This window comes from Polyergus mexicanus, unplaced genomic scaffold, assembly GCF_030449975.1.
Source record: "Polyergus mexicanus isolate NDT 795.1 unplaced genomic scaffold, iyPolMexi1.0 SCAF_8, whole genome shotgun sequence".
NCBI classification, from domain to species: Eukaryota; Metazoa; Arthropoda; class Insecta; order Hymenoptera; family Formicidae; genus Polyergus; species Polyergus mexicanus.
This window is the reverse complement of record NW_027223328.1, coordinates 3,238,945-3,262,725: the sequence shown is the minus strand read 5'-3', so window position 1 is coordinate 3,262,725 and position 23,781 is coordinate 3,238,945. Positions and strand designations below refer to the sequence as shown.

Here is a 23,781-nt window from a genome sequence, read left to right as displayed (position 1 = left end):
TATGTACGCGCGGGGTCTCGGCAACAAAAAAAATAAAGAGCAATATCACGCTATTCTCTCGCATCGGCGATATCAGGGGCTTCAAGGGGCTTTCTACTAGAGGCTACTACTATGTATATGTCGAATAGCACGTAGGTCTATTATTCACTCATCATGCATGCTTTTTCGTACACGCTCGACTTATTAATTTATGCTACATGCTTCAGGGGAGTTACGTTATACCAATATTTGAAAAAATATACATATATATATACATATATAAGCTATAATAATACATATATATTACTTTGAAAGAACAAAAAATTTATTTTCTGAAGTTTACTCAATCGATTATTTTTTTAAATAGCTCGATAACAATATTTCAAATATATTTTGTCTATGAAATAATGTATATATACAGTTAATTAATAACATAGATACTGGAATAACGTAATTCATTGATAGTATATTCGTGATATTTTGTAACACTGTTTTATAGCGTTGCATCTTACAGAGGAATTGGAGAAAGAGATATCTGCTAAATGAAGATAGCAATTTTTTTATTCCATTATAATTGTATTCCGCTATATATTCTTTATCTTTTTTTATTTTAACATAAAATATTTTTTTATCAAGAACTTTTTCACGGAAAGAGAAATAAAGAATAATGATTGATTAGTATTAATGACGTAACGACTAATAAACTTTTTGCATAGATCGATATAGCAATTGCTCCAGCTGATATTTAAGTATGCAGACATTTTAATATGTATTATAATTATTTGCTACACACATGGTTATATAAATTTTGATACATGGTTAATTTATCATGAATATCTGATTGTTTATCTTATGTAGATAGCTATAATTATCTAAATAGTTATAAATACGCATTAAATATATGTAAAAGCAGATATGTATAATAAATACTTTTTTAATGAATTTTAGAATATCTTTTAATCAATGTGTGTTAAATATTAAATACTGGTTGATTGTTAGTATATCAGAATTTTAATAGCATGTTTTTATTCATACATTATGTTTTTTTAATTTCATGAATTTTTAGTTTTATTAATTTTAATTTTATTCGTATAATGTTTTCTTATATATATTGTATATGTATATATGTATATTGTGCCATATTGTATATTGTATATATACTTTATTATAAAAAATGGCGGAATAATTGCTATTGCCATAATTTCTGCATGACTTGTTAACAATTTTACGTAACCTTTCTTAGTTAGTTTGAATTTATATTTTTATTATAGTCCTTATATACCATATGTATCATAATTATATTTGGATATGTTATCGTATAAATATTTAAAAATCATTTATTTTGAAAATTTTGTTAAAGTTTTTACCAAAAATTATTATGTTTCTCTCTCTTTCTTTTTTCTCTTAGAATAAGAAAGTTTTAGTGTAGTTCTCATATTCGATTTGAATATTATAGTATATAATTTTAATTCAGAGAAAAAGAGAGAATATTTCTTTCTATATTATTCTTAAGATAAATATTATTGACGATTTTCTTATGATAAAAATTTTAGCGAAAGTTTAATTCTCAAAAAATGTTTACCCAAAATATACTTCTTTCACTCACTTATGCCATTTAGGGGAGAGACTGATTTACAATAAAATATTTTAATTTGCCATGCCATTATGATAATAATAACTTGGATTGAACTTTTGCTAAACTATTATGTACATCTTCTCCCACAAGATCATCTGCATAAATTTATATCGTGTGAATGCAATCCCGCTTGCATGATATTCCTTCTGTTCCTCGAAGATTCATCGTATTTCATCTCCTGGAAAGATTTCTCCCAGCACAAGTTTCATTTGGATGGCAGGCACCGAATCGCGTCGTTTTCTTCTATTTTTAGTTGGCAGCATGGCTTTTCGCTGAAACTTTTGCTTTGCTCGCTTCTAAAGAAATTCTTACATTTTTGGATGCATCAGCGGTGCAAGAACGGCACCCAAGTCGGCATGAATGAATGTAACGTGACATGAAACATGATTTGTCAGAATAGAGAAGCTGGTGGAGATACTGCGTAAAAAGGTGAACGGTCCCACGGAAGCCATAAGCAGGATTCGCGACGTTCTTGTTTCCGATGTGAATCACATTCCTGAAGGTCCGGCCAAGAAATTGATGATGAGTCGGGTACCGTTATCATCGTCATCATCGTCGGAGGACGAGGACGAGGTGGAAGACGATGATGCGAACGACAACGACGACGACGACGATGATACCCAGGACGGAAAACCGAACGCGTCTAAAAGTAATAAAGATTCGTCGATTCCGTGCGACTCCAAGGCTTCGTTCGTGATCGATAGCAACGTAAATCTATCGGGACCCGTGACTGATCTTTGAGCATGTGTCGGAAGTGCGATGATTATCTTATATATATGTCACGGTGTTTAAGCGATTCTATGAAATCTCTAACAATTGTGTAAAATTATTGCGTATATCGACAATTATATTCGTAAGTCTTCGTATTATATTATAATAATTGAAACTCAAAATGTCTTGTGCAACGTCTTGCATTTTTTTTCTCCATTTGAATTTAAAATATTACCGACGATTTTGAAAGCAAACGTACGAAATTGTTTCGATTCGATAAAATCATCGCATTAATTTGTTTTGATTTTATAAAATGTATTTATTTATTTTTTTTGTTTTTTATTATAGCCATCGATATACAGCAGGTGATTTTACAGACTTGTCAGCGATTTTATGAAAGCGCAAAATAATCACCTTTGCTCCGTAACATATTAATTGTAGATTTTGTTTACTGTAATTTGTTCACGAGTTGTTCAAGTGCCAGAGTAGACTCTCAGAGATATAATTCTATCGATTGAAACACTTTATACACTTCATGATCTTCATTTGCGATCGTTCACTCGTTATTTACGAACGATCGTTACACACTTTCGATTCCGATCCATTAGAAAAAAAGGAACTATCATTCGATGCATCATCGAGATTGTTAGCATTTGTTAAATAATTCGTAAGTTAATTCGTATATATTTTCGAAATAATTATTTATTATTGAATGCTGCTTACGATTAAGCGCATAAAATTTCGTTGGAGACGTATCGTTACATAAAATATTTCTCTGCGCACTTATAATAATTCTGGCGAAATTGACTGGAATGTGATTGCAGCGCAGGGTGTGAAAGATGATTTATACATATATATATTGATATTTGCTTTGCACTTTGCGCGATGCAATTTGATTGATTTAAACGTGCGATTAAATAGTTTTCCGAGATGTGTGACTTTGAAAGAACGATATACAACTTTTCATAAATTATTTCGCGCCTTTGCATATTTATGGCGCGCAAATTTATTTGTTACATGATCAATGTTATGTTAATCTAGATAATTTTTTGTTATATTGCCTTTTCTTTTATTATGTTGTGGATTTATTCCTTTTGTTATTCTGTTCTTCTCACTCTAACTTAACTATTTTACCCTCTCTTTCCCCTCACCCCTAATTTAGTTCCAAGTCGAGACGTGACTAGATATGACGTAATGTTTGTGATGGCAATTCTTCGCATAATTTTCCAAACATTCAAAGCAATGTATGATTATAATCATCAAATTATCTTTTCGGAATATTTTTCCATAAATATATTCCTTTAAATAATATTGATAATAATAATATTGTTATATAATAATAATTATTTTTTATATAATAATAATTGACTCACTAAATATGATTAAACTAAGCACGCAACTTAATACTTGCTCATTTGTGGAAAGTAATTTGGGCCGCGAAGGGATAATTTCATATCTCTCTTATCTATTATCATATCGTATTTTATCTTATCTAATGCTCATTACCAATAAGCTTACTTGACAATCATCCTGTAAAAATATATTTTTTGGACGTAAAATGTAACGTAATTTGGAAAACTTTTTTTTTTCCTGTTTATGCCTTTCAACAAAACTTGATACAAATTTAACAGATTTTATGGATGTTAATAGATTATATATTGGCATAAAGATAATTTTTTAATGTGTTTAAGCATCTTGCTAAATTATTTTCCTTTATCTGGAATCATACATCGATATATTATATCATTTCGATTATATATTTGAAAAATTATTCCAAATATATACATACGTATATATCGTATCTTTACATAGGTTTATCTTAATTTCGTATTTGACAATAGTTGTTATTGTTTTTTAGCCATCTTTGCATATATTTATTAAAGATCGCGAGTAGATACATACTTTATTCCATAAAAGTATTTAAACAATTTTTTATAATAGTACTTATATATTTCCTTAAGAGTTTTCAATATATAGAAATATCTTTAACATTTTATATATAAAATGTATGCGATCGATATAACTACTTTGAGCTGCAAATGAATTAACAAGTATCGTTGATTGGCACAATTGTTACTTTTCAGGACGATTAAATTTTGGCTGAGACTGCCTATATTAATAGCTACGATTTTGTCACTTTGATTAAATAATAGATTTTTTCTAACTTTGAATCACATAGGCTATCATACAGTGTGTTGGGATAGTGTACATGCAGATTTATTTATTCACCTAATCGTGTCTTCGCCGATATTGTTTATACGTAGACGACATGTATTCTATAGACATTCTGCATTTTATTACGGATATTCCTACCAATATATTCCCCAACTGGCAATAAACATAGACGTAGTTTTATGAGTGATAACACGCTCTAATCGCATATTATAAGCAGATACCGTGTCATATTTTGTATAACTTTTTGTAGAAATTGGTCGAAGATAAACGCGATACTATTCGTCGCGTGGGCGATTGTGACTTTAACGTTATAACAAAGAATAAGGCTTAGATACCCTGTATAACATAACGTCATTACAACTCCGTAACGGCCAATCGTTATCCGTTTTACTTCATGTAGATCGGTAGAAGTTAATTTGTACTAAACTTGTTCGGAACACGGGGTAATCATAAGTTACTGCTGCGATAAGGTAAACCTATCCGAAACTTGTTCGGTAAGGTAAGTATCGCGTCGTATCGCAAGTTTCATACGTGCCTCCATCTAAAATGTATGTAATATCCATTTATCTCGCCGTTGATACACGTTTCGCGTTGAGATACCTCTGCATTCTGTGAAAAATAATTGGATTAAGATGAATTGACAGGAATTTATTTTTTTTAAATCGAGGAGTTTAATTATACTAAGAGAAATAAACTGGAAATTAAACAAATAACTTCAAATTTGTTTTGAGTGTAGTAAAATAATGAGTAGTAAAATAATATAATTCCATTTGCAATATAAAACAAGTTTTACCGCATTTTGGTTTTAAAGAATAAATTATTGAATTTTCTTAAGAGGGCTATAAAAAAAAAATGAGAAAGAAATAGAACAAACTTTTTAATAAATTCCAAATTTTTTAAACTAAATTTTGATATCGAAAATTCGTGAATTATGAAAATTCTCAATTTTGCTGTGCATCAATTCTTATTAATTCCTTGTAATTCACTATTTTTTGCAGAGCAAATTTATATACTGGCAAAATCTGGTAAGATTTTATATAGAGCTCGATCTTTTTTATTTATTTCTATAACGTAAAGGAGCTAAAAAAGCGTTTCCCGAATGTCTCGAACGATTTATTAATTGATAATTGCATCCAAGACATTCGCAAATATTATGTGATGTGTAGATGATGTAACTATCCTTTTTAACGAACTCGAAGTGCCATTAGAATCGAGCATAGCTCAAATCGTCGTTCTATTTCTAATTATTGCGATTTTGCGAAACGTTGTAGAACAGCGTGGAATGTATCAAAATAATCCAAATAAAATTACGTATATAAAATAATCAATTTACTTTGATTATTAAATTATATAATATTATTAATATTAGTATTAACAATACTATATTATATTAAAAAAATATAATGTTCATAAAATATATTTAATTATCTTACATTATATAAAAATACCTTGATCAACTTAAAAATTCTATATTTATCAAATTTGTATATATATATAACTTTGTATGTCTGACGTTTTTTGTTACCACTTGACATATTGTTGCTTCCTTATTTTTAATCCAGTCATTTAATTGCTGCGTCACAAGATTTCATGAAATTTATTTAATTCGCGTTAAACTCGGTTTATATATTGCGCACGCGATTTTTCCCATGTATTATCCTGAATAATGATCTGCATTGATGCATTACCAGATCGTTTTCTCATTTTTTTTTCTGATGGCTCTATCAAAAGTGTTTTCTTACTCGTGTTCCTCGCTTATATACGAGGTATCCTCCAAGTGTTGTGATTAGAGGGACCTGAAAGATGTTATTCTTGCGTATGGATGTTTATCTTTACGCGCTGCGCTGCCTCCCACGAAGATCGAACTGAAACAATAAAAGGTTCAATATATCGATGGCGTCGATATTGTTTAGATTAGGTTCATCGACAAATGAGCAAAGATAAATATAATACGGAAACACTTTTTTTTTTTTTTTTTTTTTTTTTTTTTACATTATTTACTTCAAACTTTTTACATGGCATTTAATGGCAAATAAATTTTTAATAAAAAAAACAGTAAGCTTTTTTTATTACAAAATATAATTCAGATAGAGTTGATAACGATAAAAATTAAGTCTCGATTCTATTTCTTTTTTGAAAAAAAATCATCTATCTGTTATATATTATTATAATTTTACAAAAATTATGTAACATTATGTGTGTATTATTTTTATTTTATTGATACTTGAAGTAGAAAAATCAAATAATGCGTATAAACTTTTCGATGTAGCTAGACCACATTGAATCAACAATTTCAACTGTTAAACGCAACGAAACAATATGTAATAAATATATATAATAATATTAAAACTAAAAGAATATTTAATTCAGGAAACAGATTTAATATAGGGGCCTTAGGGACTTTTTTGCTAGAGAATTTATCTTTTTATTATATATATATATATAATATATAATTATGTTACATTATATGGATATTTAATTGCACGGCAGAATTTTGCGCCTTTCTAAAATAATCTAAGACCCTCCAAAAATTTCAAGAAAGAGGTCTAGCAAAACGTGCCGCCCTTTTAAATCGATTATTGTTTTATGACAGCGTTTTTCTCTCACAGTCTCAGTTCTTTCTCTTTCATGTTCACCGACTGACCGAAAACGTCGGTTTTCCGCAACCGAAAAGGATATATTAGAGGGTATATTACCTGGTGTAGAGAAGACTTATCCAGTTTTTACTATATACATCATCTGTGCCGAAATAATCTTTATTTTTGATTTTTACCTTGGTTTTTCGCCTTTTATTAAGGGATTTAAAATCCTTATTGATGCGGTAATATTCCTTCCTGTAAGATGAATAGAAAAATTTTTTTCGTAGTGAAGTGTATTATATTATATATAACAATTTTATCTATTACATACAATATATTTCCGGCCAATATTATTCATTTTTAATCATCAAACATTATATTCTCTTATAATGTAAAATTATACTTGCAACTATGTTGTTCAATCTTATAATAATATTGTTTTAATGTTATTATATTTAGCAAAATTTTGCGTTGTATTTTATATGAAATGATAATTAATAATATTGCATTATACGATATTCATCGTTTACAAATAATTAATCTCTCGATACACACGTTACAAAATTATTCGTATTTTATGAAATCAATTATAATCTATTATTTATTTTCTGCCTATTATTTATTTTCTTATAAAATAATTATTGATTTTTTATAAAAATTTGCTGAGTTAATAAGCATTGATATATCATGGATTATTACAATTATACAAATCATAATTGTATTAGATTTTATTATCGAGTTTTGTACTTTCGATTTTAAACACAATATTAATTACGCAGCTAAAAATAATTGTAATACAGAGTATACCTATATTTTGAGTTATCTTTGTATCAACGATGATTTTTCTATTGCAAAACTCTGCTTGAATATTATGTATTTTTATATAATTTTAACATTGAATACATTACAGTAATTACATTAAAATTAAATTAAAAAGTATCTTATGTCAAAATAGAATATACGCGTGAAATTAATTGAATAAATACGATGATTATAAAAGTCTTTGAGAAGTTTATCAATTTTAACAGATTACAACTTGTCAAACTATCGATTCTTTGACAAATTCGTTAAGGAAAAATAGTCTCAACTCTTTACGAGGAAAACTGTCGTGTACGCGGTAATTTGGGGACACTCCATGTAACAGTCAGCCAATTAGAACCCGATGAACGGCTCGAATATATTTCTAGAGATCGTAAAAGTCGTAATTACGGACGACGATAACGCACGTTCTCGTTACTACAACTCGTAATTTCTCGTTCCGCCTACTTCCGGTGCGAGTGCCTACGCCCGCTAACGCGACGATCGCTTAGAAAGGAAGAGAAAGAGAGAGCGACGAGCGATCGATATTTCGCGAGCGCGTTCGTGGGAGCGCGGGTCCTCGGATAATTGAAAGCTGCCAGAAAAATCGTGCGAGTCATCGCGGTACGAAGGTGGATCGTAGGGGAGGTAGAGGGTGGAATTATTAAAATTGACTCGACGGAAGTGGCGGCTGGCCGACAGTGGATGGCTGCGGCCGCTGGTCGAGAAATCGCTGCCAATTCGAGGCGTTTGATCGGCGCGACTCATCTACCACCTGCCTGTGCCTGGTCTGTCTTCCAATGCTTTCATCGATCGACTTCGACTAATGCTACGCGACACGACCACGGCTCGTTAAAAATGACCGAAACGGGTGTCCACGCTTAACATTAAGCGCGGGTGTTTCGACTCGTATATTCTTTATATAAGAGCGGTAAAAAATTTCGAAATCGCACAGAGACATACTTAGTTAAGAATGAGATGTGAATACAGACCAAAATATCGAAACCGTTGTCATATATGATATTTTTCGAAAACAGGAATTATTTTTCGGATCCTAGGCACAAAACATTATCCGAAGAAAGAGAAAATATATCATTACTTTATATAATTCTATTGCCATTTACAAAATCTATCCTCTTATTAAGATATAAATTATATCTAGAGAGTTACTCTAGATGTGCAAAACGGATCCTAGTAAAATTTTAACTTGAAACTTATTTAATATATTAATCTTTACATTTAATATTTCTTTTTTTATCTGGATATTTAAAATTTAATATTTTTAAGAATCGAAAAAAAATGATACCCGATTAATTTTTCATTGAAAAACAATTTAAAATATTTTATTAAGAAATACGCGTTCAGTAAATATTCGAGGCGAAAATGTTTACACATATATAAATAAAGATCTATTTGCGATTATACGCTATTAATAAGTTAGATGCGGCGAGCAAACAGAGCAAAACTTTTCGGATTGGCCTGATGGCCTGCTTGCAACTTTTATATCTCGCAACGTTTGCATTGAAACGGTGAAACAGAAATTTAACGAGAGGACGCGGTAGACGGGGGCGCTCTCTTGTTTGCACAATCGATTCGCCACATACGTGCTTTTACACGACGCGCTGCAGGAACGTCCTTCTCGCTCTCGGAAAATATCGAAAATCTTCCCTGGCTCGCTTCTGAGTCTCGAAAATGTTACAGAACGCTGCGTATTCTCTTCAATATTTCGCACGAATTATTCGAAATAATCGCTTATTTATTCGACTATTAATAGAAAAGTACGGTAAAAACAACATTTTTTTTTTCGTCGAATAAAGAAATAAAAATTTTTGCTTTAACAGATTTTTAATCCGCTACGAGGAAATTCATTTTTAATTTTTTTTTTTCAACTTGAAAGTTTATCGAGATCGTCAGACATTATCATCAATTATATTAGATTACTTAATAAATACCTTGTATGTAAATCTAGAAGAGAAATAATTAAGGAACAATCATGTGTGGAAAATTAGATGAATGCAAAATACTTATGACTAAAAGGAATCAATGATAATTGAATTGATTAATTATTTGACGATTGAATCCATTGCAGTGCCTTTAGATCGACAACAAAAATTTTTAACCGGCGTCAAATTAACGGAGACTATAACAAATAAAATATATTAATAGCGAAGAGTCTAAATAAAGCGGTATCGGCGAATAAAAATTGATCATATAATCGATTCTGAAGAAATCGCCAATTTCAACGTCGCCATCATCTCTCGCGCGAAAATGTTTAGGGTGAAATTTTCGTGATTGCGCCTATCCTCGAAGGGTTTTTGCGTTGAGGACGAGGGTGCAGCAGATAATAGCCGCCGATCTCGCCACGCCGGGGAATGAAAACGTGCGACGAGTCTATTATTTTTGCCTTCGGCCGATCGAGGGTGCCCCGTCGCCGCGGAGTCGGGTTTTCGTCCGTAGATAGGAGGACGGTCTCGGCGAGATTCGGGGATCGCAAATCTGGGAAATCCTCGACGAGGCACGCACAGCACGTGACTATCCGGTCTGCGCCAGGTTTGTGCCCGATAAAGCACACACATCGAAATATCGTTTTTTAAGTGGCTCAATATTCCCGGATACTCTCCTGCGGACAGTTACCGCGTTCGCGGTTGTTTCCCTTCTCCCCTCCACAACAGTCCACCCCCTCAACCCTTTCGGCGGTTAAATTCGGAAACCGCTAAATTCTCAATAATCCTTCCCCTCTAATTTTGCTTTATGGTTAGTCGTTGCCTTATCAAATACGTAGAAATAAAGAGGGACTATATTTTATTCTTTTCAAGAGTATCGTTAACATTTTAGAAAGCTTTTTCATATTTTTGTACATGCAGATTTGGATGAATCATCTGAATTCTTCTTGTTTCAAAATCAAAGTAGAAATGTGAAATATTAATAACCTTGCTACTGTCTTTATCTGTAAATAATGCACAATAAGCACGATTAATTTATTATAGTAAAAAAGCAGTTTTTCAAAAACAAAACATTCTATTTTTCTATTGATGCGAGATAGCGATAACCGGCAAAAGAGCCGCTTAGACAATAAAACACACATGGGAGATAAGGCTAACAATAAGATGACCGAAAGATGATGTATTATATGTGATCCTAAAGTGTATTTATGGGGGAAGGGGGAGAGTTAAAAAAAAAAAGGAAGCAATCTTCGTTTTATGTATATCTTATCCGAATGAATGTTAACTATATGTCATATGTATATAAATATACGTTTTTCCTAAAGATATATCTAAAAATATTTCTAGAGAATATTGAAGTATTTATAGATATTGAAGTATTTAAGATATCTAATATGTAGCGTTCTATGTAACGAGTCTAATTTTCGAATACAAATTGCGATATCGCTCTCAAAATGTCAATGGATCGAAGTTTAACGGATAATTATTGTTTAAAATTAATTATTTAGAAGCTATATTTTATTATTTGCCGATTTTCTGGACGATTTAATATGCGATGAGCTTTGCGTTATTAGACGCAACTCTCTGCAGACATTTTATTTTTATATTAATCAAAGTAAAAATATTATATCTCAATATGCACATACCATATGTACAAGGACAATCAACCCTAAAGTTTACAATTTTTATTCAAATTATTATTTTTAATTTTTATTTTATCGCAGATATTTTTTCAATATAATTTCTTGAATTTTTTTCACCGAAACGTGACGGGCAAAACCAAAAGATTATTATGAACTTTGGAGGATTTATAGATTATGGAGAAATAATAAGTATGACAAAATATGACAGATTTGGTGAAGTTTTTACAGCTGGACTTACGAAGTTCTTTGACTAAACGGTCAGATTAAGGATATTTATGTTTATCCGAAATAAATTAGCTTATATTAGCGCTTAACATCTAGTTAAAATATTTCTTGTGTTCATGTCTCTCGCACCAAAATGTTGTGACAACGATTTATAAAGTCAAAACACGCCCGTTTACTAACTTATAATATTTATTTGTCGACTTTTGACTTTAGTCGCATTCATTTGAATTTCAAGTGCGAGATTTTTTTATTTGATTCAGCGGCTGTGAAGAAATTTTGTCATCCCTTATCGTACCGTATCAGATATATGAACGAAATAATAGCGTCTAAAAATAAAGAGGAAATCACTCTCCAAACTATCCTCCATTAAACTCGACATAGAAACGATTTCCGTTTTCAATATGCTCTATTATCGATTGTTTACGCCTCTGCGTGCTTCATACTTTCTCGAGCATCGTCGAGCTGTCAAAAAATTGACCTACATCGCATCGTCCTATGTGTTTTGATACGTGATTTCAAGAAAGACTCGTGATTTTCCTTTCTGCTACGCGAAATATTGACTTCTTGGGCACGAGACTTGCCTGATTTTCTTTTTTACGATGCGAAATATTGACTTCTTGACACGGGCGTGGTTTGTTATGAGTGAATCCTTGAGACAACAAATCCGTCCATGTCAGAATTTTTCCGTCCGCAATCGCCTGCGACAGGTACATGTACACTCTATATGACGTCCTGGTTCATTCAGGTCCCGAGATATTTTTCTAGGGCGAAGCAGGATCTGCTACGGATTTCTGAAGGATACGAAGGACCAGTCGAAAGCCCGAGAAGATTTAAGAGTATATCTTCCGTTTCTGACGGAAACGGGCGCAGGATGTTGATAGGTTGTTTTGTTAGAAGATTTGACACTTTTCTATTGGCGTACTGTAGATTTTATATTCTCCACTTCGATTATCCGAATTTAAGTTGACAAATATTGTCTTGGAATAAAAATTAGGAAACTTGATTTTTTATTATTTACTATTAAATTATTATTAATTAAACTATTTTATTAGTAATATTTTATACAAGTGTATAAGAAATATGGAAATATATATTTCCAAGAAAGAAGATACTGTTCAATACATGTTTTCTAACATCAAAAAATAATTTGGTGTTGAGAAGCTTAAATAAAAATGAATGGATAAGTAAATAGATACAAGAGGATAGAATCTAATGTGAAAGATCTTCGTCTCCATAAATATACGATCGTCCTTTTCGCGGATGTGCGAAGCGTGCGCCATTCAGGCAGTAACGCAACGCGTATAGAAAAGGAGTGGAAACGAACGAAGGCCCGAGAGAAGGAAAGGGCGATATAACGCCCTTGTGTGCCGACGAGTTATCACCAGCATTAATAATACGAGGAACGAGGGGCTAAAGAAAGAGAGAGAGAGAGAGAGAGAGAGAGAGAGAGAGAGAGAGAGAAGGGAGGGAGGGAGGGAGGACCACCCACGTGAACCCAGGTAGGATCCTTCAGGAACTCGACAAAGCTGCGTTCGGTCCAGCCGGTCGTTCCTGCGTCCTGTCATCCTCTTTGTGTCCCCCTTATAAAAATGACAAAACACTTTTTATCAAGCTGCGCTGGGACCTCAGAAAGCGGGGAAGAGAGAGGGAGGAGGAGGGCTCGCACCTCTCTTTCCGTGCCTACGAAAGTTAAACAATCCTCTCGGCACACAGGGACTCGATCGCCAAGTAATATACCCAATAATCGAGAAGCACGAGTATATTATGTGGTTTATATAAATCTTTAATACGTCAGGAAATTCGACCGTTCAAATAAGCGGAAATTTTCCGCTTTATTAAACCCTTTTATTTTTTCACGCTTCTCGGATCTTGAAGTTTGGAAAATAGAAAATGTCTATATATTCATAATAATTTTTGTTTTCTGAATTACGTGAAAAAAAAATTATTTTTAATTAAAACTTGAGTGTACCTTTGATACTTATATTATTTATACGAGTATCTTGAAACATAAGGACACGCTCTATATTTTTATAGCACGTATATTTTTCTATTCCCGCATCTCTCTTATTAGCATCGATTATTCGCGTTTTAAAAATAATGATATATAAAAGCTAATATATAATTGATTTAATATCGCTGAATTGGTAATATATTTTCATCGCACGATTACGTCATAATCCGTTCATGAATAATAAATGAATCATTAATTAATCGCGGTAGGTAAAAATTAAACGGAGGTAATTTCGGGCAGATAAAATTTTCAAATGAACTGTTTTGGCTAGCGCGCCACGAGTTTGCGTAATCATGCACTATAATTACGCATTTACCCCTAGCTGGAAGCTGGGACAGCCATGAAAATGCAGTTAAAAGAAATTCAATCTCAATTTCGAAATTGATCGTTTTGATACAAAAATTGTACATACAATATATAAATTTTTAATAGCCATGAATTGATCCTTTTAAGCTTTTAATTTGTATAGTGACTGCTATTAATTATAAAATACAAATCTAAACATAGATAATTCTACATTAAGAATTGATTGAAAAAAAAAAATTTTTATTTATATATTTAATTAATTAAAACTGTCTTAAAGCATTATTTAAACTTGAATTTCTTATTGCACATGCGATTGTGAATTTCAATAATATTTTTGTTAAATTAAAATTAACTTGAAATATATAGCAAAGAGACTAAGTCCTCATTAATCATTTGTAAAATATTTTTCTTCTCTTTCTCCTTCTATCTAAAAAATCCAATTTACAAGAAATCCATTTACTATCATTATGAAATAACTTCGTAATTCATCGTGTATTATAATTGCGGTGAAGAGAAGATTTCCTCAAAATTCGATACAACATATACATCTCTGACTGTTAGATTTTTTTCAGACAAAATTTTTTTTCTATCTGTGTAAAAACTTCACTTCAATTAATCTGCGTTTACGCATGGTCGTTGAGTGCTCGATCGAGACGATGAAGATCCACGATACGCGATAATCTAGGCCAAATAGCAAATCGTTATTTAATCGTAGATTAAGGATTGGTACTAACCGAAACAAACAGCTCCTCTCTCTCTCTCTTTCTCTCTCGATTGCGTGTGTTTCAAGGGGCCATGCGGCGCGGAGGGAGCGATTTGTTATAACGAAGAGAACGGCGCGCCCGGCACAATGTAGTCACTTGTTTACAGGGACAATATTTTCATTCCGCAAACAATTTGTGGCTCGATAAAGACCCGGTGTACAGGTGGGTGCTCGGCGAGGATCTAACGTTGTAACGAACGCGCCGCCGATGCTCGTTGTGAACGTGCCTGTATGCATATACATGTGTGTGTGTGTGTGTGTGTACATACATATATATAACAATACAATATAATATATATATATATACACATATATATTGTGTATACGTGTGTGTTTACGAATCTCTCGAGTAAAGTATTAGCCGACTCTAAACGTTTGAATTATCGAGTGTATGCCGTCGATTCCTCGATCGTCGCGGCAACGAAACGATATTCCGCGCAATTTTCTTCTCGTGCTTTGAATTAAATTATAAAACTATGAGCGAGCTGTCCTCGCGTGGCTCATGAAATTTTGCTTTTTACGGAAACTTATGTGAAAGTTGCTTAAACAGCATTCTGTCTACACAAATAAAAAGTGCGAGAAAATATATAATCCAAGTTATATATCTCACAATATGGTAAATATTTTACAATTTACAAAGCTCCTTAAAATCGTACAATTTTATATAATGTAAAATTGTACAGTTTTATAATAATCAGAAACGATTTTTATCAAACGTTATTAATTTATAAATGAAATATCTAATACGTGGGTACCTTTTTTGAACCCTCTAATTTGTTTAATATTCAGGTTCGATGCATTATATAGATTTATCGAACAAAGACATACTTTTTTTCTGTACGTGTTTAAAAAAAATAGGTTTAGATAAATAATTCAAATCGGATCGAGTCACGTGACTACAAAGATACAATAAACGCAATAAAAATTAAAAGCACATTGCGTAAGAGATACTTATTTACTTATTCAATCATATTTTATATCTCGCTTTGAATGATCAGTTATAATCGAAAAGGAAATGCAGTAAAGTATATTTCGCCGAGATAATCTTACGACATTTATGATCTAGCGATCGTAAAAATGAGTGCGAACGACAATCTTCTTGAAGCAATTTGCGAATAATATTCAGTAATAATGCGATGCTACTTTTTTGTTTACAATAACACATAAAGACTAACTGGCATGATTGGCAGATCGATACTTTTATTGTCTTTTCTTAGGACGATTCAACGTGAAACTATAATTTTTTATGATATTTTTGACATTTGTATGGAAATGCGAAACAAAAAGTAGTTTAGAATAAAAAGATTAGATCGTCGAAATCATTGATGAAATTCATTGATAATATCTTTATCGGCATTATTTGGAAGACATCGAGTTTGGCCAATGTTATGTATTCACATTCATTGACGTAAATACACATTTATTCTCGTTATTACTGTTGACACAATGTATCCAAATAGTTTTCGAATATTTTCATTCGATCGATGAACATTATTTAATGCATGTATACTGTTTCTGTTGTGCATTTAAGTAAGTAATGAGTTCATTATCTTTACAAAAGAATAATTCCACATGTTTTACGGAAACAAACAATAAACAACGGAAATAACAAACTAAAAATTTCTGGCTATAAACAAAAGTCATTGAATGCGTGCCAGGCCAAAACTAGAATATCAACGAAATAATTTCGGTAAAAACATAGTCGGCAAAATCTTGTCGATGACATCAGAATGTTTTCATAATAAAACTATGATCACAACAAACTCAGATACACGTTTAAGATTGGGTAAACGAATCGTAATAAATTCATCGAGTTGATTCTCATTTCTCTTTGTTAGCACGAAATATTAATTTTTTTATATCTTTGTTTTAATTTCAATGTCTTATCGGTAGTAAATGTACGAAACAATAGCACATTCTTTCTTATTCTTATTTTAGATCTCGCGATTACGACGCTCCGGAAAATGGGTTCAATTTATAATAACGCGTTGAAATAATCTTTCGCGCGTATCGTGAATGCAATTTTAATCGCAACGCGATTGCAGGAATATCGATAACAAGAAGCGTGGATATGTATGCTCTCGAACACGGTCGTATTGCGTTCTGACAGTTACTTCCCCGTCGGTTAATGCCGACGCCATGCCAGAGGACGCCGACGGGATCGATCAGCAAAATGACGCGGCTATTCATTGTCGCAAATAGTTTATAGCAGTTCTCGATATATGTAATATACAATACATCATACACAATTATTTTTTTGCCGTTTCCCTACCTTACAAGAAGCGGCTATGTATATTTCTATATACAACTTTCGAAATATTTAATAGTTTCATAACTGCAATTCTCTTTGCAATATTTATTTATTATCGCTGTATTATTGTTTGATAATAATATTAATCAGCGTATTGTACGTGATCGTTTAAACATTGAGAAATTGAAATATTAGAATATTAATTATATTTTTAACAGAAGACGGAGTCTCGGTAGATATTTTTAGATACTTTTTACGATTTTCAAATTGATACAAATTTTTTTTAATAAACATTTATAGTGAAATCATCTCTGTTCGTTTATAAGCGAGTTTGAAATTTCTAAATATGAATTATTAAAAAGAATAAGGAAAAGTTTGTTTTTTATGCGATTGGATTTAATTTCGAGCATCGCAAACTATTTTCACGTTCCTGAACGTGTTTCTTTAATTTATTTTTTAAATGATATTTCTTTTATAAAAAACAGCTTGGACTTGGATATACAAAAATGACAAATATAATCTGATATTTTAATATTTCATTTTAATTCTTCTAATTTTTATAAAAAATCCTATTTTTTAAAGAAGGTAATTTTATTTCTCTTTAGACAACAAATGATATTGTGTTAACAAATAATCTCTATTCTTCAATGTTGTCTAAAAGATACATTGAATTAGAAAACATTCTCAATTTATAAGTAAATTGTCACATTTTTTCTTTCACTCTTAATATTTGCAGATGCTTCTCAATTATTTAATTAATAATATGTTGTGTATTTATATAATTATAGTATAAATAATTTTAAATAATTTTGCGCGGGTTTTTAATGTTTAATATATTTATTGAACGTCAAAGATGAATATTATACGTTCACATTGATTTTTTTGTACGATGGAAAAAATTTTTTTCTTTTCATCTTCTATATATAAATTTGGCGATGAAATTTTATGTGTGCGTGATAATAATTTTGATACGAAATTTCGATTTTCTCTGTGTTAATAGTAAGAAAACGTGAGTCCAAGCTGTTTACGTTATCAAGTAATTCGTCTTATCTAGGTCTGAGGCGTACGTTTATCTAGATTCTAGATAGATGCTTCTAAGTTATTTATGGCACAAAGTGTTATCGGAATATTGACACCAGTGTGTTCCTTGTTCGCATCAAAGAAAAAAAAGAAAAAAGAAAAAAAAACGTTAGGAATATACTTGAAGAAACTCGCTGTAGAAGATGTAGCACTCGAAAGTAATTAGCAATTGGCATAAACTACTCTTCGGGATGCCTGTTACGTGTATTAAATGGCAGGCGATTGCATCTACGCAAAGTTAAAGCGCGAATAATGCATAAAGATAATTTCGATGACATCAATGAGAATTGAAACGAGATCGTGGGTTGAGAATGTAAGCGTGTATAGGTACTGGTTAATATATAGCGAGTTTGTTTCTCTCTTTCAATATATCTATATACTCTGTACTTTATCATAAAGCGACAGAGGAACTGAAAGATACTCATTTGAAGTAAATGATATTAATAAAATTTCAAATTCATGTCACGGCGTATAAAAGAATAAGAAGATCTTTTTACATGTATTATAAAGTTAATTAACAATAGTATCAAGAGACGAATGAACTTGCAATAAATGAATAAAGCAAATCATGAATCTAATTTTCTTGTAAGAGTGTAAGTCGTTATTTTACATTATGTATATAATTTCTACACATTCTCCTTCTCTCTCTCTCTCTCTCTCTCTCTTAGTTTTAAGGATACTTAAAGATTATGTTGTTTTATTGTAAATATTTATCAGATTACGTTACGAGAGAGTAATGTAAAAGCTTAGATATTTTTAGATAAGATAAAAATGTTAATCTCCTTATAATTATCCCGTAAATATACGTATATATATGTATATATATATATACATACACACACAATTTTCAACACAATTACCCGTATATGTAAAAATTAAGAATGCACATAATATATACTTTCTAATCTAAAAACCCTAATAAACAGTAATACATCTAAATAGATAAGATGCTTCTTCAATGGTTACAAATATTTACGTGATTGTAAGGAAGGTTGAATTATACTGATTATTACGAAAGTTCAAATATTATTTAAGCTGCTTATAATCTTTGAGAGCACTATTGGTTCTTATATAGTTACCCAATACGCATTTACAAATAGAGATAACAGAGTGTATGTGTGTGTGATTTTCATTCCAAACATATACGAAGCGTAATATTATAACGTGTAATGATTAATAGACAATTTGACAAGTAAAAGATAACTGAGATTTTCACGACAGCGATACACAAATCATGGCATTGTACCTATGTCTCCGCGTCATAATCCGCGTCGTACTCGTTGACTCCATCGCGATCTGATTCGTGTCGAGGATGTCTCCCTCGCGAGTCTTCCGTCGGACACTATCGCGAATAATCCACGTCGATTCACTCGCCGGATTATCTATTAAACGAAACGATTATGATTGTTCATCAATCATGACTCCGATTCATGAAATATCGTTAGACGATTCTGATTCAAGCAAGAGACTTGACGAGAAAGAAAAAAAGAGATTTAGCTGGTCGAATCGAAAACACGCGCGATCCGCGGCGGATCGTTCGCGAGAAGAGACGCGTAGGCCGCGTCACTCACGCACGCACGGAGCAGAGGTGCCGGTTGTCAAACGCGTGGCAGACGACAGTTGACATGACATGAGACGAGAGGAAAAGCGGCGCTTCGCGCCGCGACGGCACGGGCGTCGCGCGGCCCGGCCCGGCCAGGCTCGGCTCGGCTCGGTTCGGTTCGGCTCGGCTCGGCTCGGCTCGGCTCGGCTCGGCTTGGCACGGCTTAGCACGGCTTGGCACGGCACGGCACGACACGACACGGCACGGCCGTGCGTCGTGGAGCCGGGCGTCTCGCGTGGAATTGCGCAAGCCAATTCCGCTCCGAGGGATGATCGGCTTGGCGCGCACGAGCGACGCGAGCATGCGCGCTTCATTGAGAGATAACGCCGGAGGGGTAGAAGAGGCTGCGGCGCCGCACAAGATACGGCTATGTGACGATTGAAAACGGGAACCGAGGGAACCAACAGCCACACCAACCTCACCATCCGATTGGTCGAACGCGATACGATTGGAGGAAGGCCCGGCTACGATTGGCGGTTCCGGCGCCATCAGGCGCGGCACACGCAAGCAACGGTGGGGTATATTTGAACAAGAGCCGCCGACTCAAGAGTAGCGGAGTACACTCGCTAACCGGCCTCCATCCACAACACGGCACACAGAGAGAGGAGAGAGAGACTCACGTTGGTACGAGGCGGAGTGTGTGGTGAGAGGCGGTGAGGTGGCTCAAACAGGGCCCCGCTCGATCAAATAACCGACCGCGCGCGCGGCCGTCGAGCAGCCGTCATCGTAGTGGTTGGTGTTGTTTCGCGCACTCGTCCACGTCGTACAACACGCGCGAGCAGGCTCTTTCCCTGTCGTCGGCATTGCGCGTTCGTCGTGCCCTCATGGTGTTGGGGTAACAATTACCCCTATCTCTCCCGCGGGGGTACTCTCTCGCGACCGCGTTCGCTTCGTGCATCGAATGCGCATCTTCCCGGCGAACAAACGGACTGTGCATCGTGTTCCGGGAAAAAGAGGACAGTGTCTTCGCAGTTTGTCTGCGTTTCTTCGACGCGCTTCGCTGACGCCGCCGCGGTGTTCGCCCCGAAGATATCCCGCGTCGAGACTTTTCTCATCTCCCGCGGGAAAGGAGGAAACGCGACGGTTCTTTGCCAATTGTGACAGAAGAGAGTTTTGTCGACTCGGTGTCATTCACAGTGTTAGCGGCAAGAATTTCTCGGTGAAGTTTTTATTTCTGGTGAAGAAAGAGAGAGAGAGAGAGAGTTTAAGAGTGCGAGGCGATTCCTTCCTAGGCGATTACCGCGCGTCTTCCGTTCTCTCCGCGCATACGACTTCAGGAATCTCTGTGACTCGTGACTCGACAGGAAGACGAGAGCGATACGAGACTACTTGGTTACCGTTGAAAGCGCGGACGACTCGAGAGGTCGTCCCAACTCGCCCGGTGAAAAGATTAAGGGAATACCCGACTGCCAGCAGCCGTGGTACCGCGGATTTCATGACAGCCGTTTGACAGCGACGACGCGACAGCAGGCCACCTCGGCACCGGTGAGCTCTATGACCATGCTCCAGTCGCAAAAACTTTACGGCGATGCGGGTGCCATGAGCAGCGCCGCGATGTCCAGCATGGGCAGTATGGCGCCCACGTATAGCTCCATCAACTCGATGAGCTGCGTGCCGATGGGTATGTCGATGGGCGTCGGGGTCGGGCCTAGCTGCAGCCCGCAGAGTGCCGGTGGCTTCAACATGAGCACCATGAGTTCAGCGATGGGAATGGCGTCGATGGGTGGTGGCGGTATGAGCGGTTACGGCAGCGCTTCTATGGGCACCGGTGGTGCTTGTATGAGTGCCGTCGGATACGGACCCCTGACACCCAGCGGCGGTACCGGCGTCAGTCGGGATCCTCTTCTCACCGAACCGGACTCGCCCAACTCGGCGCTGCAGCGCGCGCGTAACGAGAAATCCTATCGTCGTAGCTACACTCATGCGAAGCCACCGTATTCCTACATTAGTTTGATCACCATGGCGATACAGAACGCGCCTCACAAGATGTTGACCCTCTCGGAGATCTATCAGTTTATCATGGATCTATTTCCGTTCTACAGACAGAACCAGCAACGCTGGCAAAATTCCATCAGACACTCGCTCAGCTTTAACGACTGCTTCGTTAAAGTGCCGCGCACGCCGGACAAGCCTGGTAAAGGATCTTTCTGGACGCTGCATCCCGACAGTGGTAATATGTTTGAGAACGGTTGTTATTTACGACGACAGAAAAGGTTCAAGGACGAAAAGAAGGAGATGACTAGGCAGAACAGCAAGCATCAACAACATCAGCAGCATCAGGCGACAGCGGTGGCGGTGGCGGCTGCATCCGGCGCGACTATCGCTGGCCAACATAGCCCACCCACTCACGAAGGCGCGCCTGGTTCCAAGAAGACCGGCTCGTCCATCCACCATGGCGGTCCTCCGCAGCAAGACGACAAGGATCTGCACGGGTTGGTGCCCTCGCATCACCATCATCATACCGCGAGTCTCCATCAACATCATACCGCCCTGAAGAGCGACACCACCGATATCGGTGGCCTCCTAGTGCCCGATCTCGGTGCCGCGCACGACGAGCTTACAGCTATGGTCAGCCGCAGCCTCCATCCGCACCTATTGTCCGATACCGCGACCTTGCATCACGGTATGACGGGTAGCTTGAAGCAGGAACCGCTATATGGAACGGCAGCCAATCATCCGTTCAGCATCAACAGGTTATTGCCGCGAGATACGACCGGTACCTCGCCCGGCGCCCAAGATACCAAGCCACCCGAGATGAAGATGTACGAACAGCTGCACCAGAGTTACACCAACTTTGGCTCGCCCCATCATCCGCACGCGCACTCGGCGCCGCCCGGACACCATCATCACAACGGGATGCACGCCGGCACGAACGCCGCCGGGCCGATGCACATGACGAATCATCATCATCAAGAGTATTATCAGAGTCCGCATTATCATCACGCCACGAGCGTGGCCACCACGAGCGCACCGCCTCCCGCCGTCGCAACCGCCACGCCGGGCTTGTGACATCACGCCACCCACCCTTACGCTTTAGCCTGAGTCGCTGCCGCGGCATATGCCGCCGCCAGCGCTGCCGCAATCCCGATGCCATCCCCGACGTCGGATCTGTCCGCGATCACGGCGACGACCGTGACGGCCGCGGCGCCGACGACGTCCCTCGCGACCTCGTCCACCGTCTCGTCGTCGCCGCGTACGCAATCGCGCCGGCGCGCCCGTCGCCCCGATAACGACGACATCGTCTGCTGGCCGCCCGACAACGACGACGAGTACGACGATGAGAACGAGGACGAGGACGAGGAAAACGTCATCTACAGACGGTAGAGTGCTTGCTGTCGGGAGGTAGGATTCCTCGGGGTATTTCGGCTCACTGTTACGGTTCATCGTCTCGACGATCGGCTAAATTATTATGTTACCAGTGTTGAGTAGACGCAAATAGCGATTGTTATATTTTGCCAATTAGTAGATGATCGTACTAAACAAATTAATGCAAATTATTTAGTCTCTTTCGAGAGAATTGTAAAATATTTTCCACTTTCTGTAAGATATTCTCTTTTATATTCTCTCTTTCAGTTATACCATCTACTTCTTTTCCTTTATATTCTTTCCTTTTCTATATATTTTCTCTTTTAGTTTTAAATCGTTCTCGACGCGCGTTTCGAGTATTATATAATGATTATATAATTCGCGAATAAATTCAAATATTGAATTACACTAACGGTACAAAGGTTTAAAATGAAGGGAATTAAAAAAAAGAAAAGTTAATCAATGCGCAAGACTCGCACAAAGACATTACGTTCCTTATGCTGTAATAGTAATTTTTTTTTTATATAAAAACTCATTTCTTTATCTACATACAAACATTGTACAATGTTTATGTGCTATTTGGAAGAAAAAAACAGTTGTGTATTTATTTGTATTTTATATATATGTTTGTATTATCATTGACAAAAATAACGCGCAAAAGAAAATTTATTATTTTTTAATTTAACATTTATCGCATCACACATTTTACAAGCAAGTTTTCAAACATCTAGATTAAAAATGAGAATATAGACATCATAGAGTTTCAAATAAA

The 23,781-nt window shown here is 35.6% G+C and overlaps 2 protein-coding genes and 1 long non-coding RNA gene across 4 annotated transcripts; 2 read left to right on the top strand and 1 right to left on the bottom strand.

Moving 5' to 3' along the window:
- The first annotated feature begins 47 nt into the window (after nucleotides 1-47).
- Nucleotides 48-5,803, top strand: LOC138935594 (uncharacterized). The gene is made up of 2 exons (XM_070300277.1): nucleotides 48-131; nucleotides 2,011-5,803. The coding sequence occupies exons 1-2, from the start codon at nucleotides 112-114 to the stop codon at nucleotides 2,354-2,356; spliced, it is 366 nt and encodes a 121-aa protein (XP_070156378.1). The 5' UTR covers nucleotides 48-111; the 3' UTR covers nucleotides 2,357-5,803.
- Nucleotides 4,290-19,955, bottom strand: LOC138935596 (uncharacterized). Of its 2 annotated transcripts, none has more exons than XR_011447259.1 (4): nucleotides 19,347-19,955; nucleotides 7,198-7,335; nucleotides 6,244-6,366; nucleotides 4,290-5,110 (listed from the first exon to the last, which is right to left on the bottom strand). It is a non-coding gene; the product is annotated as an uncharacterized lncRNA (long non-coding RNA). The 2 variants fall into 2 exon arrangements; XR_011447260.1 differs by having other exon boundaries at nucleotides 7,275-7,335; nucleotides 19,347-19,954.
- A 1,048-nt stretch (nucleotides 19,956-21,003) lies between these two features.
- On the top strand, nucleotides 21,004-23,187 carry LOC138935593 (silk gland factor 1). The gene has a single exon (XM_070300276.1). It carries the CDS (start codon nucleotides 21,198-21,200, stop codon nucleotides 22,710-22,712), a length of 1,515 nt encoding a protein of 504 aa, XP_070156377.1. The 5' UTR covers nucleotides 21,004-21,197; the 3' UTR covers nucleotides 22,713-23,187.
- The last annotated feature ends 594 nt before the right edge of the window (nucleotides 23,188-23,781 follow it).